This window comes from Bubalus bubalis, chromosome 3, assembly GCF_019923935.1.
Source record: "Bubalus bubalis isolate 160015118507 breed Murrah chromosome 3, NDDB_SH_1, whole genome shotgun sequence".
Classification (NCBI taxonomy): domain Eukaryota; kingdom Metazoa; phylum Chordata; class Mammalia; order Artiodactyla; family Bovidae; genus Bubalus; species Bubalus bubalis.
The window spans coordinates 106,156,884-106,176,557 of NC_059159.1; the positions used below are offsets into that span (position 1 = coordinate 106,156,884).

At 45.4% G+C, this 19,674-nt stretch overlaps 1 protein-coding gene across 2 annotated transcripts in view; it reads right to left on the minus strand.

The window, feature by feature from the left end:
* The window catches only part of DMRT1 (doublesex and mab-3 related transcription factor 1), a 95,777-nt gene that overhangs the window by 58,147 nt on the left and 17,956 nt on the right, over positions 1–19,674 (minus strand). For both annotated transcript variants that reach the window (XM_025281579.3, XM_025281580.3), the window contains exon 3: positions 651–934. In XM_025281579.3, the coding sequence (XP_025137364.1) occupies positions 651–934 (284 nt within the window). The remainder of the gene's footprint in view (positions 1–650; positions 935–19,674) is intronic.

Here is a 19,674-nt window from a genome sequence, read left to right on the forward strand (position 1 = left end):
TTTCCAGGCCTTGAATATGCCGCTGACAGACTGGCATGAGGGAAATGGTGAAAACCGAGAGGCAGAAGGTGCCGAGCAGACGCTCCCTGATAATGCAAAATGCTTGTTTTACCCCAAGTATTAAAAGCTCTTGATTGCACACTATTTCAGAAACACATACTTAGTGTATGAAAGACTGACCTCCATCCCCAGATAAAAATGCTCTCAAGTTGGCTCAGCACAGTAGTGACCTAGTTCCTCTCACCTTTCTTCCATGCAAACATACGGATCATTTCGCATCTCCCTTCCAGGGTGCAAACGCCACACGGTTACTCCCACCCAGAAGGCTGAGTCCAGTATTCTCTAAGCTGCTCTAAAGGCTGGAGGAGGTGAGGCCTCACACAGAAGCCACTTTCGAAACTGATTCTGGCCCCCTGGGTGTTTACACAAAGTGACACTGAAGTATGAGAAAGTAAAATTCCAAAATGCAAAGAAATATACGCATATTTCTTTACAATTCCTTTCGGTCAACGTCTGTGGTTAAATGATGTCATGGGTAGAGTGAAAACTTTCTACACGTTTTGCATAATGGCACACACGTGTGCTGGTTTGGGTGTATGTGTATGTGTGTGGTTTCAAACATCCTGTTCACTCTCTGGGTAACAACTTACCTGCCACTGGTTTCCTGTCTGACCAGGCACATAAGGTGCTGGGAGGCTCCGAAGGCTGTTCTTCACAGGGGAGCCCCCGAGGGGATTTCCCACGTCCCCAGAAGAGGAGTCAGCAGCCAAGGCCATGGGGTACTGCGGGTAGTTGTACAGATTGTTGTAGTACGGAAACAGAGACGGCTGGTAAAAGCTGCTGTAGTAGGTGGAGTCGGAAACGAGATCGGGTGTGTTCTCCACATGCCCTCTGCTGGTGACAGCAGGAATATCCTGGATGACCATACGCCCCTCTAGCAAGAAAGCAAACGACAACATGGTATCAGTCTTGGGACCACAAAATTCTACCTGCACACCTTGCCAACATACGGCCTCCCTCCTCAAGATCCGCAGAGCTTCAGAGCAAGGCTCCGGAACGTGCTGCTTGCCCTGTGGCCAGAACACAGGAGAGTTCCAAAGGCTGGAGCAACTCGGGCAGCAGAGCTGACAGGCACTGGTGATTGTTTTTACTGAGAACGCCAAAAATATTTTAGGCAGGGGTCATTTTAATTACATAAAGCCTGACCACGTCTAACTTCTACAGAGAAATTTCCTACCCCAATGTCAAGAAATTAGAGATCAAATCTAGCTAAGTTGTCTATCTGCAAGTCTTACAACAAAATTAATTGTACGTCACTTTAAATGAAGTAATAAGACAATCTAGATGCCTTTTCTGTTTGTCTGTCCACACCAGTATGTCTGAAGGCAAAGCAAGAGGCTAAGAGTTGAAGCAAACGTTGGTTTCTTTCATCTCCTTCCAACTGATCATTCATTATCTTTCCCAAGTCTGGATAATGGTATAGACCTGGGAGACACACTGCTTTAAAAGGTGAGTTAGTGTCTATTTTAGACTTTGTGGCCATTCTGTTGTCAAACATACAGGCTGCTGGGTGCTTGCATTGCAATAGAACTTTATTCACAAATATAGGCAACAGGCCCAAGTGACCCACAGGCTGAAGTTTGCAGCACAGGGTCTAGATGTTAAACCATCAATCCCAATCAACAACTGAATGGACTCCTAAGTCATCTCTCCAACACTTTTTATTAAACAATGTTCTATGAGTTGGCCAGGTGCCTGAAATGGCTACGAGGTATTAGGCTGCCCTTGCCCACGTGGAATCTACAGTTTAGGATAAATGACGGGATTACAAACTATAACGAGGACTCTCATGCAGAAATACCTATGAACAACAATGCAATCTCTAAGGCTTGAAAGATGACACACAGCCTAGAAAGGAATTCTAGAGACTGCCATTAAATAAAACAAAAACTGCACCTGGGTTTCACTTTAAAAGAGGAGCAGGGGACTTCCCTGGTGGCCCAGTGGCTATGATTTCACACTCCCAATGCAGGGGACATGGGTTTGATCCCTGGTCAGGGAACTAGATCCCACATGCCACAACTAAGAGTTTGCATGCCACAAGTAAAGATTTCATATGCCGCAATTAAAAGATCCCATGTGCCATAACTTCTATCTGGCACATCCAAATAAATAGAGGAGCAGAAAATAGGTGAAAATGAGAAAAACAGGTTTTCCTGGTGGCTCAGTGGTAAAGAATTACCTGCCAATGCAGGAGACGCAGGAGACATGGGTTTGATCCCTGGGTGGGGAAGATCCCCTGGAGGAGGAAATGGCAACCTGATTCAGTACTCTTGCCTGGGAAATCCCATGGACAGAGGAGCCTGGTGGGCGACAGTCCAGGGGGTCTCTGAGTCGGACATGACTGGGCATGAGCACAAGAAAAAGAGAAAACTGAAGACAGGGCAGCAAGGACACGGGGATGGAAGCAGAAGTGTGGGGGACTTTGTAGTGATGGACCGGCCCTTGAGGTGAAGACCTGGGTGAGAAAAGAGCAAGAGAGGGCCAGGGTGACAGGCGGGCTGTAGACAGGCGAGGGACAGCCTGAGATGGCTCCCAGCTCTCGCCAGGGTGTGGTGGAAACCACTGAGGGTTTCTGAGCAAAGGAGCACAGAGCTGCACTGTGAGGGGACTCAGCTGGATAGCAGTTCTCAAGACAAGAGAAGGGAAGACAAGCCATGGACAGGACAGCCAGCAGGGAGCCACTGAAGTAGTCGGGGAGAGACAGAGCAGTCTGCAAATAACAGCTGGGGAAGGCTGTGCCAGGGACATAGGGCGGGGGTGGGGGGAAACGCAACAGAACTCAGGACCGAAGGGTGTCGGGAACTGGGACGCAGAAGAAGAGGAAGGGCAGGAGACCTAGGCGGCAGCGGAGACCGAGGGTAAGCTCTGCTGCATCACGGGGCCACGGGGCCCACACATGGGCAGGTGAGTGAGGATGAGAAACTTGGCACCTGCACTCATGGAAGAGGTTGAGATTCGGGAGTCACCACCTGGAGATGTGGACTGCATCTGGGAAGAGCAGGAGGAAGGTGTAGGGAAGAGTATGTTACAAAAGGAGAAAAGAGCACCAAGGCCAGGACCCGACAGAGGAGACAGCGTAATGCCACAGATGACAAAGTCGACAGGGACCACAGTGTCCACTGCTGCTAAGAGATCAAGCAAAATTAGTTCTGGAAAAGAGCCACAGACGGCTGGGCCTTCAGGGCCTCATGGTTTTAGCACAGTGAGAGAAGATACCTACAGGAGATAAAGAGCAAGTGAGCTCTGTGAATATGGTGACGAGCCTTCTCTCTGGTAGGAAGGGACACCCAGCGAGCGGCATCCCCCACCCCAGCCCCGCTCACTGTGCATCCTCATGCTGAGCACACAGCCAGATACATGGGGGTAAGAATCTGCAGCAAGGATCAATGAACAGGTTTTCTTCTAAATAGCCTAGCATCAAAATAAATGAGAAAAGACCAGAAGCTCCAAGGAGGAATAAGATGTTATTTCATCTTTAAAACAAGAGAAGGGTTGAGCACATGCAGGCAGGGGGAAGTTCATGAAGAGAAATTCCCAAGACTAGTAACACATGGTCCAGAGCAGGTGCTCAGAAAGTGTCATCTGGCTGAACGTGGGGAAGGCATGACTAAACGTGCACTCTCTGGAAGATTCGGGAGACAGCTACAACAAAATGTTATTTTTACAGCCTCATTTTACAGTCAGCACTGAAGTCTCTTCTCTGCTGGGACAGCAAGTCCGTCCACCGCAGGCTCCTGGCGATGCCTCATCAGGGACATCATCTTACAACATCTCTTGCCTTCCTCCCTACCCGTCCTCCCAACCAAGAGATGAGAAGCTCCAACCCCATTATTCTACTCCAGTCTGGAGACGGCACGTGCCCTTCTCACCTCCTGAACTTCCCTCGGTCCCTTCTCTTATTTTAAACTCAGCTTAGTGGCGAATATGTGGTTTTCAGTATCTAGGTCTTTTGTTTTCAATGTCATGTCTTTACTGTTAAACTTTATTGTTAAAAGCAATACAAGTTTGGCAAAAAATGATAAATTATATGGTTACTTAAAAAAGGAATGAATGACATTCTTACCATCCAGTCATAAGCATTAGTGGCACATCCATACACAATCTCATAGGCATTTCAGATGCTCATCCCTGTCTCTAGAGTTAAAAACACTGGGTACCCTCAGGGACTGCCATTGAAAACCAAGCTTCTTGATAAAGAAAACAAAATATAATAGGAAGTAAAGAATTAAACAGAAACTCAAAGACACTGGCATTCAGGGCACAGGTTCAAGAATTTCTACATCATAACCCTAGTCAGGACGTTTAATCAGGCCTCAGTTTATCCAGCAACAAAATGTTGTCAGTAATAATCCTCAAGGTAACAAGAATGCTTCAATAAACTTCAGACTAAACCTCAAATAAAATGCTACATCATACATCAGATCAAAGAAAGGATTTGTTTTGCTACAGATGACAATAATTCATTAAAACGCCATCACCTTTCCACCTACCATATTTTATTCCCTCTTTCAAAGTATATTGAGTTTTAAGAATAAATTAAGACATATATTGGAAAACTTTTGATTCATACCAATATTCACATAATAAAAATCACTTGAGCTTTATAACAGTAAATGCCTAAATATTTTGGACTTTAAAATGTTGACACGCTCTTAAAAAGTCACATTTTAAAAAGCACTGGGAAAGGGCACCCACCCCAGGGACAGGAGGAACTACCGAATTCTGTATTTTATAAACCACCCAACTGTATCTTAAAGATTCAAATTAAAACTTGACTTAAAACAACAGCTTCATGCTTCTCAGCCTTGATGTGCCCATTACCAGTAGGTGGGCACTTCCCAGGCTGAAATAAACACCCAGGAAGCTACACGGGCCTCACCCAGCGCTGCTCCGTGTGGGCCTCGAGTCAGCCACCGCCTGCGGACTCACAGAGAAGAACGTCCTCAGACCCACCCCAGCCCCACAGAGCCAGAAATTCTGAGGGCTGGCCAAGCATCCTGAGTCTTAACAAAGCCTCCAAGAGGTCCTGATACACTCAAAAGCTCAACCACCACTGGCCTCACGATTCAAAGCAACTGCTACATAAATTTTCCCTAAAAAAAAGTGATCCCTGACCGGATTCCTGTGACGGCGCTGGTGTTGTCTAGTCACTAAGTCGTGTCTGACTCTTTTTTGACCCCACCGTGACCCCACCGTGGACCGTAGCCCGCCATGTTCCTTTGTCCATAGGATTCTCCAGGCAAGAATACTGGAGTGGGTTGCCAAGCCCTCCCCCAGGGGATCTTCCCAATACAGGGATGAGAACCCAGGTCTCCAGCACTGCAGGTGGATACTTTACCATCAGAGCCACAAGGGAAGCCCTTTTAGAGCAAGGGAATAACATAAAAATGTTTTAGTAAAGTTAATCTGGTCCAAGCACAAAAGATGAATTCAAAACAAGGAGGTAAAAGAACAGAGTAGGCTAGAACAGTCTCTTCTGTGTATGTATGTGTATATGGCCTATAGACCAAAACAGGTAAGACTCTTTAAACACTCCAGACCTGAAGAGGTAACTAAACGGTTGCATAGGGAAGCTGCAGTAACAGGAAAAGGGAACCACGTGAAGAACACTGACGTGTCTGCTGTTGTGGGAACTCCCTTCAAACAACCCTGTCACACTACTAACAACCTGTCACCCAGGGACCAGAGATGCCCCCAGACCCCCTTTCAGATCCTTGCTCCACTGCTGAGTGGTCATGCTTTACTCACTGCAGCCCAAGAAGGGACGTGCAGCCCTCACCCAGGGTAAGGATACAAACAGCATATGCCTTCTCTCCAACCTGGGTTACAGCAGAGCTCTCCGAAGAGTTACCAGAGACAGTCCTTCACCACTGAGGTGTCTTCAAAGTCACGCTAGTGAGTCAGGCTAAGTGTCACTAGTAATTGATGATAAACACGAAAGATTTCCAATTCGTAAGTCACAAAATGTATAAACGAAGCATACAAAATATGAAATGGTACATATGTATACACAACGTATGTGTACATATATTCAAAAAGTGGTGTTCCTTGTACAAACTCCTAACAGGCTACTCCTGTTTTCTAAATCTCAGAAAGAAAGAAACAAAGCAGTAGACACTAACAGTTGGCGCGTACCCGCGAGCTGAACGCACGGCTCTGTACCAGGCCCCCTGACCGTGGCTGTGACTTCGCTCCGTCACACACACGCTGTGACAGGGACTGGAAACTGCACAGCCACCGTGACTGACCACGAAGACCAGAGCAGTGTACTGAGACGGAAACGTCTGAGGCCGCCAGAAACTCTTACGCTGCGTCTCCCTCTTCGTTATTCCAGAATGCCAACTGGCCAAGGTGATTCCAGAATGCAAACTGGCCAAGGTGACTTACCAACTATATTCATAATAATAGAGAACACCACGGCCTTGTTCCAAGAAAATGGGGTCGTTTCCTTAACCAGTCGTGCTTTACAGGAATCATCAACCCCTATGTCCTCTGCCAAGATGCAAACAGAAGCATGCAGCCAGTTGTCTTAAGTGTTGTTACTTATGACTGGGAGCGCCCTAATGTGTGCTATAAGGAAGAAAGATCAGGAGGTGTGGGTTCTACAGCTAGGAAAGCAAGCAGGCCTGGTGAAGCATGTCTTCTGGAAAAATGACCAGCAGCGATGGGCCAACAGACGCTGCAGACACGCTGCCTACACACCTGATGTCTTCTCACTGCAGGGCTCTGATTACAGCGCTGTATGTTTATCTACCATCCACACATCCCGATCTTCCCATTCCCACTGCTACTTTTTTTTTTTTTGCACTAACATATACAGCGTGAAATATGATTCACTCCTTCCTGAAAGATCAATACCCACACATGATAAACACCCTTATCGATCCTGCAGTGTTATATGCTGGCCTCCGGGCCCATGGCATATTAATGGTACTTAACCAGTAATTCATTTTAAGGCGTGTGAAGGCTTTTTCTCCCACTCTTGGCTAGTGTCAAGATTCCCAGAGTTGTTGCACTTTGAGTCCTTTGTGTTCAAATCTGGAGCCATACTCCCTTTTCAATGACAAAACCAAACCCCACCATTTTCTATATGAAAGATCACATAGGAAACTAAAATTTATGATTCACAGCCATCTCACGTAAGCGGTGGATTTATGCATACTGGGTTTTATTTTTCTTTGCAATCCCATCCCTTGTGTGGTGCTTGTCCTACTGAGCGTCTGGTTTTAAGAGGTACCAGCCAGGCAGAATTGTGCACTGCCTGCCACTATCACGTGCTGAATGGTAGGAAGGTGCAGCACAAGTACAAGCTGTTGCTCCTTGTTTTTTTTTAAGGAACATTAGATCTTAAGAAAAGACAAAGTTGTTTGATGACATGTCATAGAATCTGGAGGAGACAGCAGGGTGCCACTTGCTGGAACAACGTGGAACAATGAGGCTTCCTCCTGCTCATTCAGCTCCAACTCTCTGTGGCCCCATTAACTGTAGCCCTCCAGGCTCCTCTATCCATGAGATTTTCTAGGCAGGAATACTGGAGTGGGTAGCCATTTCCTCCTCCAGGAGATCTTCCCAACCAGGGATCAAACCTGTGTCTCCTGTATCTCCTGTACTGATAGGTACACCACTGAGCTACCTGGGTCCTCAGCTCCCTGTTTTTAGCAGTCTTTTCCACAAGGCAACCCAATGTCCAAACTAATCAGCTCCTGACATTGCTACACACGGAAGAAAAGCCAGTGAGCTGATGCCTGGGCCCTCAGAAAGTGAAAGTCACTCAGTCATGTCCGACTCTTTGCAACCCCTTGGACTATACAGTCCATGGAATTCTCCAGGCCAGAGTACTGGAGTGGGTAGCCTTTCCTTTCTCCAGGGGATCTTTCCAACGCAGGGATCGAACCCTGGTCTTCAGCATTGCAGGCAGATTCTTTACCAGCTGAGCCACAAGGGAAGGCCTGGGCCCTCTGAGCACTCATCCAGCTCCAAGAAGGAAAGCTCACAACCCAATCAAGGAAATGGGTGGGTTTTCTGAGCTAAAGCAGAGCTGGTGCAGAAGCCTGATGACTGAGACAGCAGCGGGCCTACTGCTGACACCATTAAGTGGTGACCGTGACAGTGGACAAGGGGCATCACCATACCTGCCACCTTCCCCTGCTACTCATATTCAGAGCAGTAAATTTACTGAGCACCTGTGTGTGTGTGGCAACCTGCCCAGTGCTTTGAGAGACAAAAGATCTAGTCTTTGATGCTGCGGAGCCCTGTCATAAGGCGAGGTTCCAAGACACACACACATACACACAGAAGAGACTGACCAAGGCTCTGGGAAAGCACAACTGTGTGGCCAGGAGGGCGAGATGAAATCCAGCCTTCAAAGCACAAGTTCTGCTGATGCCGGCTCACTAACGGTACTCTTGTCCACAAGACAGGGAAGATGCTACAGCCCACTTCTCTCCCAAGGAATGTTTTTTTTTTGTTTTTTTTTTTTTGTCATTTGGTCCTGGAGAAATCTGTCAAGGTCACTTTTCTTTGTAGGGTGAAGGCGTTGCATAATAAAAGTGAACCTGAAGTTGGTCTTTGAAGCCAGGAGCAGGCTTGGTTCAAAGACCTGTAAAATATCAATGTCAATGTGGGATGCAAAGGTGCAAAGGGATCTGCGGGGAAAATGGGGAGGGGACTGTTGGTCAAGACCAGATCAAAGGAACCAAGAAGGAGAGTGGGGAGAGAGAGAATACAAAGGGGGCAGGGATTCTGCTTCCAGGAGAGCTGCCACATTTGAAACACGTCGAGGCCACTTGGGCCACTGAGAAGCTCTGTGAGTGACAAGGACATCCCCTGTGTGCAGGAGCTCTCAAAGTGCTGGGCGGGGAGGCCCAGAATCTAAGCAAAAGCCAACCCTGTCCTCTAGGAGTTTCCTCTCTGTGTGGAGAAGCGTGCAAGGCAGAATTTCAGAGATCAGAGGTTTCCATAGTAGAAGACATTTTTAAACAAAGGAGGAGAGAGTAAAGGTGAAAGCAAGCAATTCCAAGCAAAGAAAGGGGACATGGCCCCAAAAGTATATGGGATGTCAGAGCAGTCTGGAGAGCAGAGGAGGAGGGGCACAGGGTCCCATCAGGATGAGAAGGAGGGTGCTGCCGAACAGCACAGAGTTCTGTAACTGAACACTTAACGGAGTTCGGACTCTCCTCCCAGGAAAAGTCCTAACTGGATCTGAAATCCAGTCCTAACTGGATTTGACGGACACGTCAAGTGCAGGCCTGGCTCTGCGGTCCTCGGGAGCAGCTGCTGGCGCAGCGGCAGCCCCCACCTCACTCACCGGCACCTGCCAGTCCTCCCAGTCACGGTTTCTGCTCCAGTCCCCTGCCTCCGCCCCTCTGTGGGGTGCGGCAGGATCCCCTGGACGCCCCGGGAGGTGATTCACCCTACAGGGGAGTCAGATATGGAGGAAACGCCATGTCTCGTGGCCATGAAAGCCTATGTCATGGCCAAGAAAGAGGTGGTCTCTCTGTGGGCCCGACAGCCTGAGGCTCTGTCTGCACTGCCTGGCACACCGGAGGCGGCGGCGGGGCTCGTGCAGGAGTGGAGGACAGAAGAAGAGGGAAGGTGCCCAGAGAGTTTCCTCTCCACCCAGGTCTCTATTCTCAGAGCTATCTTACAGAGGATCTTTTTCTCCAGTCTTTTTAATATTTCTCACACTGAGAAAATTTTAAATCAGGAGTGTTTTTGACTGACTGTGTCCACATATTTAGGTCTCCACAGAAAAGATCTGCTCTGAACTGTATCCCAACAGTTTACATATCAGGGTCGTCTTCTCAGTAGGAAAGGTGCTAAACAGAGGGGTATCAGTTTTTCAGTTTGCTCAAGGCCAGTCTCTTTCAGATTTGGGATTTAGACTCTGCTCTTATAACTTTTCTTTAAAAATAAGACTGTATATGTATATAAGACAAACATATCACTTCAAGGAAAACAACCTTGCTCTTGCAGGTCCCCGGCAGCAATCTGAAGGGAAAAACTGGACCCTTAAATAAATATGAAGAAACATAAAGCCAGATTATGTCTGGTATCGTGTCACATGGCTTTTAGGCAACCCCAGATTTTACCCAGGTCAATTTATCATCCCTGGTTTTCAGTCAGGTACTTGTCTTATAGAATGTTTCAAGCCATCAGGAACAGCACCTTAACCAACTGCTAAGAAGAACTGAGCCCCAGGAATGGAATCTGCTTCCAAGTCAGCAGCTCTTACCTGGGGCTGTACAGGACAGGTGGAAGGGTAAAACCCTCGGGACCAGGCCACACCCCTAGGCTGGGGACCCAGGCATCAGAGCCCCAAGGTGATGGCAGCGCCAGCAGGTGTAACTGCCTCGAGCCCATCAGGGCTGGGTGCTTAGTGCCAAGGGTTCCCATCCTCACACCCACAGTGGCAGCTCCAAAAACACAGTTGAGATCCCCTGCCCACGGCTTCTTTTCAAGGATCCATGAAGTCAAAAGTATTTCCACAGTAACGTAAAGCTATTATTGGCCTTGAATACTGCAATGGTGGAGAAAACCCTGGTTTCTTAGCAGTATTCAAGGTAGTTCCACCAAGCTGTACTGAGAGTCACTGTACTCCTCACTGCTATGAGATAAAGTACTTTTAAATTATTATGTCAATTTTTCCTTAAGATGCCCTTGATGAAGCAGGAAAAAATTGATTAAATCTCTATCTTTGAGGGCATCTTCTTCATGTAGTGTGACCACATGGGAAGGACTCATAAAGCACTTCTGTTTTGCAATGATGCTGTCCTTGGAAAAGGGTCTTGTGCAGATGTTTGAAAGAAGAGCCATGCTCACTGCCTTTTTTTTTTTTAATGAAACATCATTTACTTGGAAGAATGACTGATGACAAACTACGGTTACTGAGACTTGGATATTTGGCAGCCATTTTCTTTAAAATGAAAAAAAGTGAGCCTATCACTTCAAGGAAAACAACTGGCAGTATTTACTGCCAAAATGTTGAGTTTTCAAGTAAAACTCTGAACTTTGGAAAACTTACATCCAACATTTTCCACTGACAGCTTCCCAAACTTAAAGGCTCTTTCGACAAAAATCAACAGTAATATTTAATGAGTGGGATTTTCTGATACTTTGCAATAAAAATGTCAACATTTGGGAGATCTGTATAATTCAGTGAACTAATATTTTCCAAATGACCAATGCATGACACTACAAAATAATGCATGGTTGACATATCCATTTACAGTATAAGATGGATTTTTATTTAACTGAGTACAGAAAACTCATTAGCATGGCTTCAGATCTACACTGCAACTAATCTTTAAGAAATTATCACTTGTCAAGTTTTGGTCTAGTATCAAAGAATAGTCACAGTGATCTCAAAAGGTTACTCAAACATTTTTCTCCCTTTTCCAACTATTTATCTACGTGAAGCTGAACTGTCCTAATGTATTTCAATCAAAACAACAGATTGAACTAAATACATATGGCAATCCAGCTGTGTTCTATTAATAAGCCAGACATATAAAAGTTATTTGTAAAAATGTGAACAAGACCACCCTCTCTCACTAATCTGCTTTGGAAAATAGTTATTTTTCATTAAAATGTTGCTTATGTTAATTTTAAAAGAATTAACCAATGTATTCTTGGTTTTTCAGTTTTAGTTTCTAATTCAATAAATATCAATAGATATAATCCACATAACAAAAGCTCATAAACAAAACCTCTTTGAACGTCCTTGAGAATTTGTTAGAGTCTAAGAATTTTGAGAACCTCCATATCACAGGAGGATGGATTTCAGAGCAACTGGAATCAGCGTCTCCAGAGCTGCTTAGTTAGCAGTCAGCCAGCAGGAAAGGCCCAGTTGGGTGCACCTCACTTCACACCTTAACTGGGGATATTTCTTTGAGTGACACAGCCATTCACCACCACGTGGGGCAGCGGGCAGCAGAGCTTTGGACCGAGAGCACCAACCCAGGCTCTCAGGTCCAACTCTTGATCAGATCTGGAATCCACAGCCTGAGACCTTGGATCAGTTACTTAAGTCTACACAAAACACGTAACATGGGTGAACACTGCTACTTAGAGCAGAGTGCAGAGGAAGGCTCGGTGCTTGATAAACGTTAGCTGCTGTTGCCGCCACAATCACACACACTGAGAGCCTCTTTTGGCCACCAAGCAAGACAGCCACCACGCAGTCTGCCCGAGAAAAGCACCCTTGCTCTCAATGCTCATCTTCAGGGACCCCAGGAGGGCTGGGCTGCACCCAGCGGGGCTTCCTGAGTGCAAATGAACTTGGACAGGAGCAGAGTCCTGGGCTCCCGGCCCTCTCGGAGGTCAGACAGTAGCCTTGAGTGCAGTCGCTGTGGTATCACTCCCCTAAGTCATAATCAGGAAACGCGGAACAGCCTGTTTCTCCCACAAGGCAGTCATGACAGGGCTATATCAAATGTCAGACACAAACCTGGCACCTGGAAAGCAAACTACCCCTCCACTTGTGTACCTGCCACGAGTGGGTAGCACCTCTACTGAATGAGACAAAACCAGCAGGTGGAGAACTGCTGACCTGCCTTCCCTTCTGCCAGTCCCCACCTCCTCGTGTATCGAATTCTGCTTTTGAGGAGCTTAGTAACTACGGTCCTTCCCTTAAATAAGATGGGGATTTTATTTATTTGAGGGGACTGCTGCCATTCCAGGCTGAACTTTTAGCTCGCTATAAAGTTAATGTGCTATTCAATGTTCATTCCAGGCAAGGCTGTGGGGCTGTGCATTCTCTGCCACCCCCAGAAGGCCATTATCCGTAATTGCCCATTACCATGCGTAATTATTTCTCCTGGCATGTTCTACGACCTCCAGGACTGCACGCGGGTACAGTTAACTGCTCCCTCTTACCAAATCTGTGAAGGAACCTTTACTGACCCTCCATACACTGAATGGTATATTCCAAAGCCGACACAAGACCCTTTTACAGGCAAACTCATCTCAAATCACGAGCATTCAGATCCCCTCCAGATGTCCCTTTCCCACCTCCATGGAGTATTCCCTCCCCTCAAATAACAAGAAAATAAAGCACAATCAACTCTTCATTATGTGGGGGCTGATAACCCAAACTGGGAATTATCTAGAGTCCTTTATCCTCCCTTCTTTTGGATTTGGCTGCTTAATTGTATCATGCTTTTTAAAGACTACTGGGAGAAGGTGGAGATAGTGGAGGGGAGAGAGAGAGAGGGTGAAACCTAAAAATTTTAATTCAATATGTGTGTTCCCACTTCTAGCGTTTTTTTTGAGGAGGAGGAACTATGTTCAAATCAGTGATTACAACGGGATTTGGGGATTCCAGGTGCATTTAAAGTATTAATTCTAGAACTGACATTTGCTGACACAGCCCAAAATATCACCTTATATTTACCTCACTTTTCAATGTTAGCAGGGAAAGGAGAGGGGTGGGGGACTACTGGCTGTACACACAGATGCCGAAATACTCAGCCAGCCCTGGCATTTCTGTGTCTTTTCTGCTGTATCACTCAGGTGTGAGGGCGTGAGACGTACTCTAAGCTATTATAATTTTCACGCACGAAAAGCTAGGAAGGAGCCACCCCATCTCTGTATGGTCACTAACTACAACTGCACCCAAGACCCTCCACAGAAGCTCCATAATGGATACAACCCTTCATGTGTGCCCTTCTGATTTTCATTCTGTCGTCCTTTCCTTTTGAATAAAACTCCTCTGAAATAAAAAGAAAGAGACTCTAAAAATAAACATTTGCCCAACCTTTCAACCATGAGCTTTACCAAAGCCAGGTAAGGGAACCACAGAGAATTAAACCTAACAGTTTGCAGCAAATCTGACAACAGGGAAGGTATAGGAAGAAAATGTTATCCTTCGTTTTGATACCTGGAGAAGCTCAAGTGGCAAGTCTAAGGATGTGCATGTGGTTTACAGCAGGACCCCATCTGACACCTCATAATTCACCACCAGGCTGTGTCACTGAGGGAAAAGGAAGCCACTTAGATATGAAAACCTTTAGCTAAGACATCTGTTGCTACTGACCATTTCCTGAAGAAAAATACACATGACCACTAACTATTCACATGCTGGCCTGAAGGTGCATCAAACACCAAAGTCAAGACAGACTCCACAGACAGAGGTCAGGGAGATGAAATGGTCAGTCTACTGCTGTGGCCTCGTGGCCAGCTGCTGCCAACTGTGTGGAGCTGGCCTTAAATCATGTACACAAGCCACTACATACCAAGTAAAGTGACTGCCTCCAAGCTCTGCTGTCTCTTCACAGGTAACTGCTCCACCAAACATGTCACTGACCACATGTATAAGAAGGCACAGCAAAAAGCGTCACACTTGTGATGGTTCCTGTCTCCCCATGCAGGGGCCACCCAAATCCCCAGCCTCTGTACAGTCAGAGAAAACTCTGCCAACCAGGTCTTCCAAGCGAGGCTTCAACTGAGACAATGCCTTTCCTTTCTGAGGGGTGAGAGCCAGAAACCTATGGCTTTTGAGACTGGTAGAAGCAACAGCTGAAGGGCCATAAGGGCTCTGAAAACTTGGGATATATACACACATGTGTCATACATATGTATACATACAAGTGTGTGTCTACATACACATGTGTACGTCTACGTATCAATCAACTTCCTAACTGCAAAGAAAATCAAATCTCAGCTGAAATAAATGATTACTAATAGCCAATCTGGGCCTGTCAACCACAAGGCTATCATGACGACCAAGAGCATGAGTGAACCAGCTGTACCAGTGACCAACTCCTTACAACTACAGTCACCCTGGCATCATGGACATTTTCATCTTCCAGATCCAGGACCTGTGTTGTGCAGATTTTGTCCATCTGGGTCTGTGGAAATCTAACATGCTCTCAGAAACTGCACTGCACAGAAAGGTCACCAGTATCAAAACCATGTGGCAATTCTCCAAATAAACACAGAAGCAGGAACTCTCTGCGTGGGTACAGCCCATGGCATGGTAGGAGGACTACATAAACTCTAAAACAGGGGGCCCATATCTGCAGCAAAGCAGCCAGCCAACTCTGTGGGCAGCACCGGGTATCATTGGAGGCTGCGTCAACCACCAGCCTCACTTGTGCGTCTCAAGGTTTGTTTCATCACAAAAACAATACCAGATTGACAAGTTAGAGAATAAAGATGTCTTCTACTCAACAATAAAGCAAGAGCAATTATCTGAACCCAGCCAACAAAAAGCATACACTCCTATGAACACACCAGTTTTGAGATGAAATTGTCTGCCCCCACTCCCCACTCCCAGAAAGGAGACACCAACATAGGCAAAGCCTGGAGACTCACCTGAGGCTTTTCTGTCCCTGGACTAGACCCAGCCCAGAAGCGGCAGTAAAGTTGACCTGAGCAGAAACTACAGGGCTGGGACTGAAAGGATTTCAGAGCTGAACTTACTGAAAAGACCATTGCGGATGCTGTCACGGAAAGGACTCACCAGAAAGTCAACCACAGAGGAGGTGACAGAGCTGCTCTTCTATACAAGTTGAGCAGTCACAGTCGTTTGTACCAGGAGGCCAACTTGTGAGGGAAAGCGCTCAAATACTCAAAAGTTGCATTCATTCATTCATTCCTTCTATACCAACTGGGTGCTTAATGGTTTAATTCTAAAGTAGGAAAGGTCATTTTGTCATAACATTACCATATGCAAGTAAGTCACCTTAGGTTCAGATGAGTCTGAAACGAGGAAGCCCAACAACTTCTCAGAATGTGCAGGACTTTATTTATTGCAAGTCAAAATACAGACTGCAGACATGCATTAATAACAAAAATTTTAAAAATACGTAGACAAGGAGGAAAGACAAATAGTACAACAGGAATACAACACCCTAAGAAAAACTAAGAAAATAATAAGCGACAGATTATTAAATTTGCAGGGACTGAAAATACCAAAATAGGGAGGAGAAACAAAGTCACTGCAGATTAAATATGGAGAGCTTTAAGCCAATTATAAAAGATCAAAGAGAACAAGAGAGGGGAGGAGTAGCTTTACAAGTAACCGAGATAGGAGACCTTGGGAGAAATATGACCAGGGTAAAATCATTACAGTTTACAGTGAAAGTCATCTAGGGATGGCTCCAGAGAGAAATTCACTAGAGGCACTCCTGAGAGAACAGCATGGGTACAGCAAGCAAAGAGCTCTTTATTTTCAAAAGGCACACAACTCCGGACGGTTGTTTCTTTCTGTGCAGAACCATGACTAGGACTGGCAAGGTGAAGAATGCAACTGAAAATTCAGTGGCTTGAGCCGTATTTTGGATTCCATACCATCCATCTGTGGCTAGGAGCCTCTGTGTGGTCTGCATTCCATGGCCCCACGGGCCAAACGGAGAGGAACTGCTGTGGAATTAGCAGAAAGCCTATCTCTGAAACTCACTTGACACTTTATCACCTGCCAGAAAATCTGATCTGACCCCCTTTGAATAAGGTCAACTTCTCCCCAAGTCTCAATGCTTATTAATTATCCTAGATTTTAACCAAGAACAGCAGAGTCAAGAAAAGAGCTGCTAATGCGAATGATGTTAACTTTTAACTATAACGTCTCACTCGTGGAATAATCTGTTATTTACATACATTTTCAGTGGCTACCAATAAAAACTCGATGAGGCTGCCACCTGGAAAGAGCTGCCTGTAGCTTAGAAAGGTGCCCTATACATGGAGGAACACGGAGTCCTGAGTAAAGTCAGGTCTTGAGTCCAGGTCTAGTGTCTTCTTGCACTGATGGGAAAAATTAGCTCTTCACTCTGATTCTGAGTAGTTAATTTTGGGTATTTTTGTTTAGCAAATACACTGGATGCTATATAATATCAGAGTCAGAAAGGCAAGAAAGTACACAGTACTAACAACAAATGACCACTACAACTTGCATTTAAGATCAGGGGTAATGCCTGATTTATCAAATTTTATTTCTTACCAAAGATTCTACACATCACCATATAACTTTGAGGCTGGTTAAAGCCTATGGTATGACTCAAAATACAAAATGTAGTATATTAATAATGTAGCACTTACTCAGAAAATAAATCTCAAGCAAAAAAAAAAAAAAAAAAAGGAGAGCGAGAAGCTCTGGACATCAACTATTTTGCTTACCATTGTACCTGGATATAAACTGCTTACCTAGCTTAGTAACCTGGCTACCTAGTGGGTCCCAATTTACTATCATGACCAGAGTAAGGGAGCTCAGTACAGGCCATGAGCATGGGCTGCGAGTCAGACTCAGGCTGGAATCCCAACTCCACTACTTAAAATATGTGTGATCTTAAGCATGGTATTGAATCTGTTTCTTTATAAGTAGAAAAAATAGTTCCTATTTTACAAAGTTGTTGTAGAGATTAAATGAGAATATAAAATAACAAAGCAGCTAAGACCATACCTGGCATGAGGCAGACACTCAGTAAATGAGGGCTCATAGTACTGTAATCATTATTATCTCCTTTGAAAACATGATGCCAAAGAGTTGGGAATTCAACAGATTACACACCCAGGCGGCAAAGGATAAAGCACTGCCCGTTCTCTCCCTTTACACTCAGGAATCAGAAAACATTATTCACAGTCATGCATGGATCCTCAGTTTGAGAAACACCCCTTATTCCTGCCATGCCAGCTCCTGGCAACACAAACTAATGTGAGGATTACATTTCTTTGCATAATCACCCTTTCTATGCTCTGTTTCTTCAGTCCTACCCAATTCTCCCCTGCTCTTAGATGCAAGCTTTTGCTGCCTGTCAAACTCCTCTCCGTTGCTGTAAATAATCTCTCTCCCTCTTTTATATTACCTTTCAAATATTTATAGACTGTTATTCTCCTTCTCTCCAAGCCATACATCATTTTTGTTGCCCTTCCCTTGGATTCTCTCTAGTTTATCTACATCTTTGAGAAAAAAAACAAACCCCAGGTGCTTCATGATGAAAACAGCACACCCAAAGCTAACAGCCCTGAGCCAATAAGGCCCCTTATTCAAAAGCCACCAGAACACTCTTTGATGTGCTTCTTCTTCCTTTTCCCCTGTAACTCCTAATACCATCTCTCAGATAAAAACATGGGAGAGTGCGCTAGGGAGGTGACTACCACCCTCATCCAGCGGATGTCGGGGCTCCACAAGGGGGCAGCGAGAGGGTGGGGTGCCCTGGGACAGCTGCAGACACACTCAAACCTGCTAATGAGAATTTATGCATAGTACATGTCGCTCCTACTTGTGCATTCCTTCCTCATCCACTGCGTTAGAAATGAAGGTGCTGGAATCATGTCCTTGGGACTCCTCTTCCCTCCCCGGCCAGGTCTGTACCAACGTGCCTGCTTTCTTCATTCGACAGGCAGGGTCCAAGGTCTGAATCATGTTACTTCTGTCCAAACTGAGAGGGGCAGCAAGATAGAGGAGGTGCTCTACCTGTTTTGTTGATGGTAACTTCCTTCTACTCAAGTCCTGGGTTATCGGTGTGGTTCTCCAACACTCCCTACTCCCTTTAAAAAGGGTGAGAGATGGCTAACACTAAAGACGTGTGTCAGTACAACTAAGAAAACAAAAAGAAAAAAGCAAAGCCAAGAAAAGAAGGGGAACGCTTACTCATACTTCACTGTGTGAGCATTAAGATGGATGCGTCTCCGAGACTCCTGGTTGCTTGTGTACGGGCTGGGCTGGAGGAACTGTGAGGGGTTACATACACCTCACTCAGAGCCACCGTTCGCATGTCAGCTCATGGAGCTAGGTTTTTGAAGAAACACACACACACACACACAGTTTATGGCTAATAGGGTAGGTCATATCTGGCCTCATTCCTCTGTTCCTTGTTCTAGTATCTGAAACTTGAGTTTGATGGCCTGAATTTCTGTACTTTGTTGTGGTTTACAAAGTTTTACATTAAAATCTTAGTTGAGCACCACACTGATTCTGTGAGATAAACTGGGAGGCATTATTATTAATATTTTATCTATTTCACAAATGAGAAAACAGACTACTCAGGGAAATAAATGAACTGCTCAAAATCAAAAAAGGCTGCATAACACGCAAGTCTTTGGACCCAAGATCTTATGTTCTTTCAACAACATAGAGCTTCCTCCCCAGGTATCAATATAGTTATCCAGGTAAAAGCAAAACTCTGTTTCCAAGTATCTTCATCTTGAAGACCTTTGATTAAGCCTCTAATACCACATACCACTCTCTTAGAGGGACATCTGGCACTAATAGACTGGTTAATCTGTTAACTAATCTGACACTAATCTGGAAATTGGTAAATAACAATTAGCCCTCACCCTGGGGGAAGCACAACCCCGAACATGTATCAACCAAAGAAGCAGTAAAATCATTTTGAAAGAGTCTACGGGTCAGGAAGCAACAGTTAGAACTGGACATGGAACAACAGACTGGTTCCAAATAGGAAAAGGAGTACGTCAAGGCTGTATATTGTCACCCTGCTTATTTAACTTATATGCAGAGTACATCATGAGAAACGCTGGACTGGAAGAAACACAAGCTGGAATCAAGATTGCAGGGAGAAATATCAATAACCTCAGATATGCAGATGACACCACCCTTATGGCAGAAAGTGAAGAGGAACTAAAAAGAGCCTCTTGATGAAAGTGAAAGTG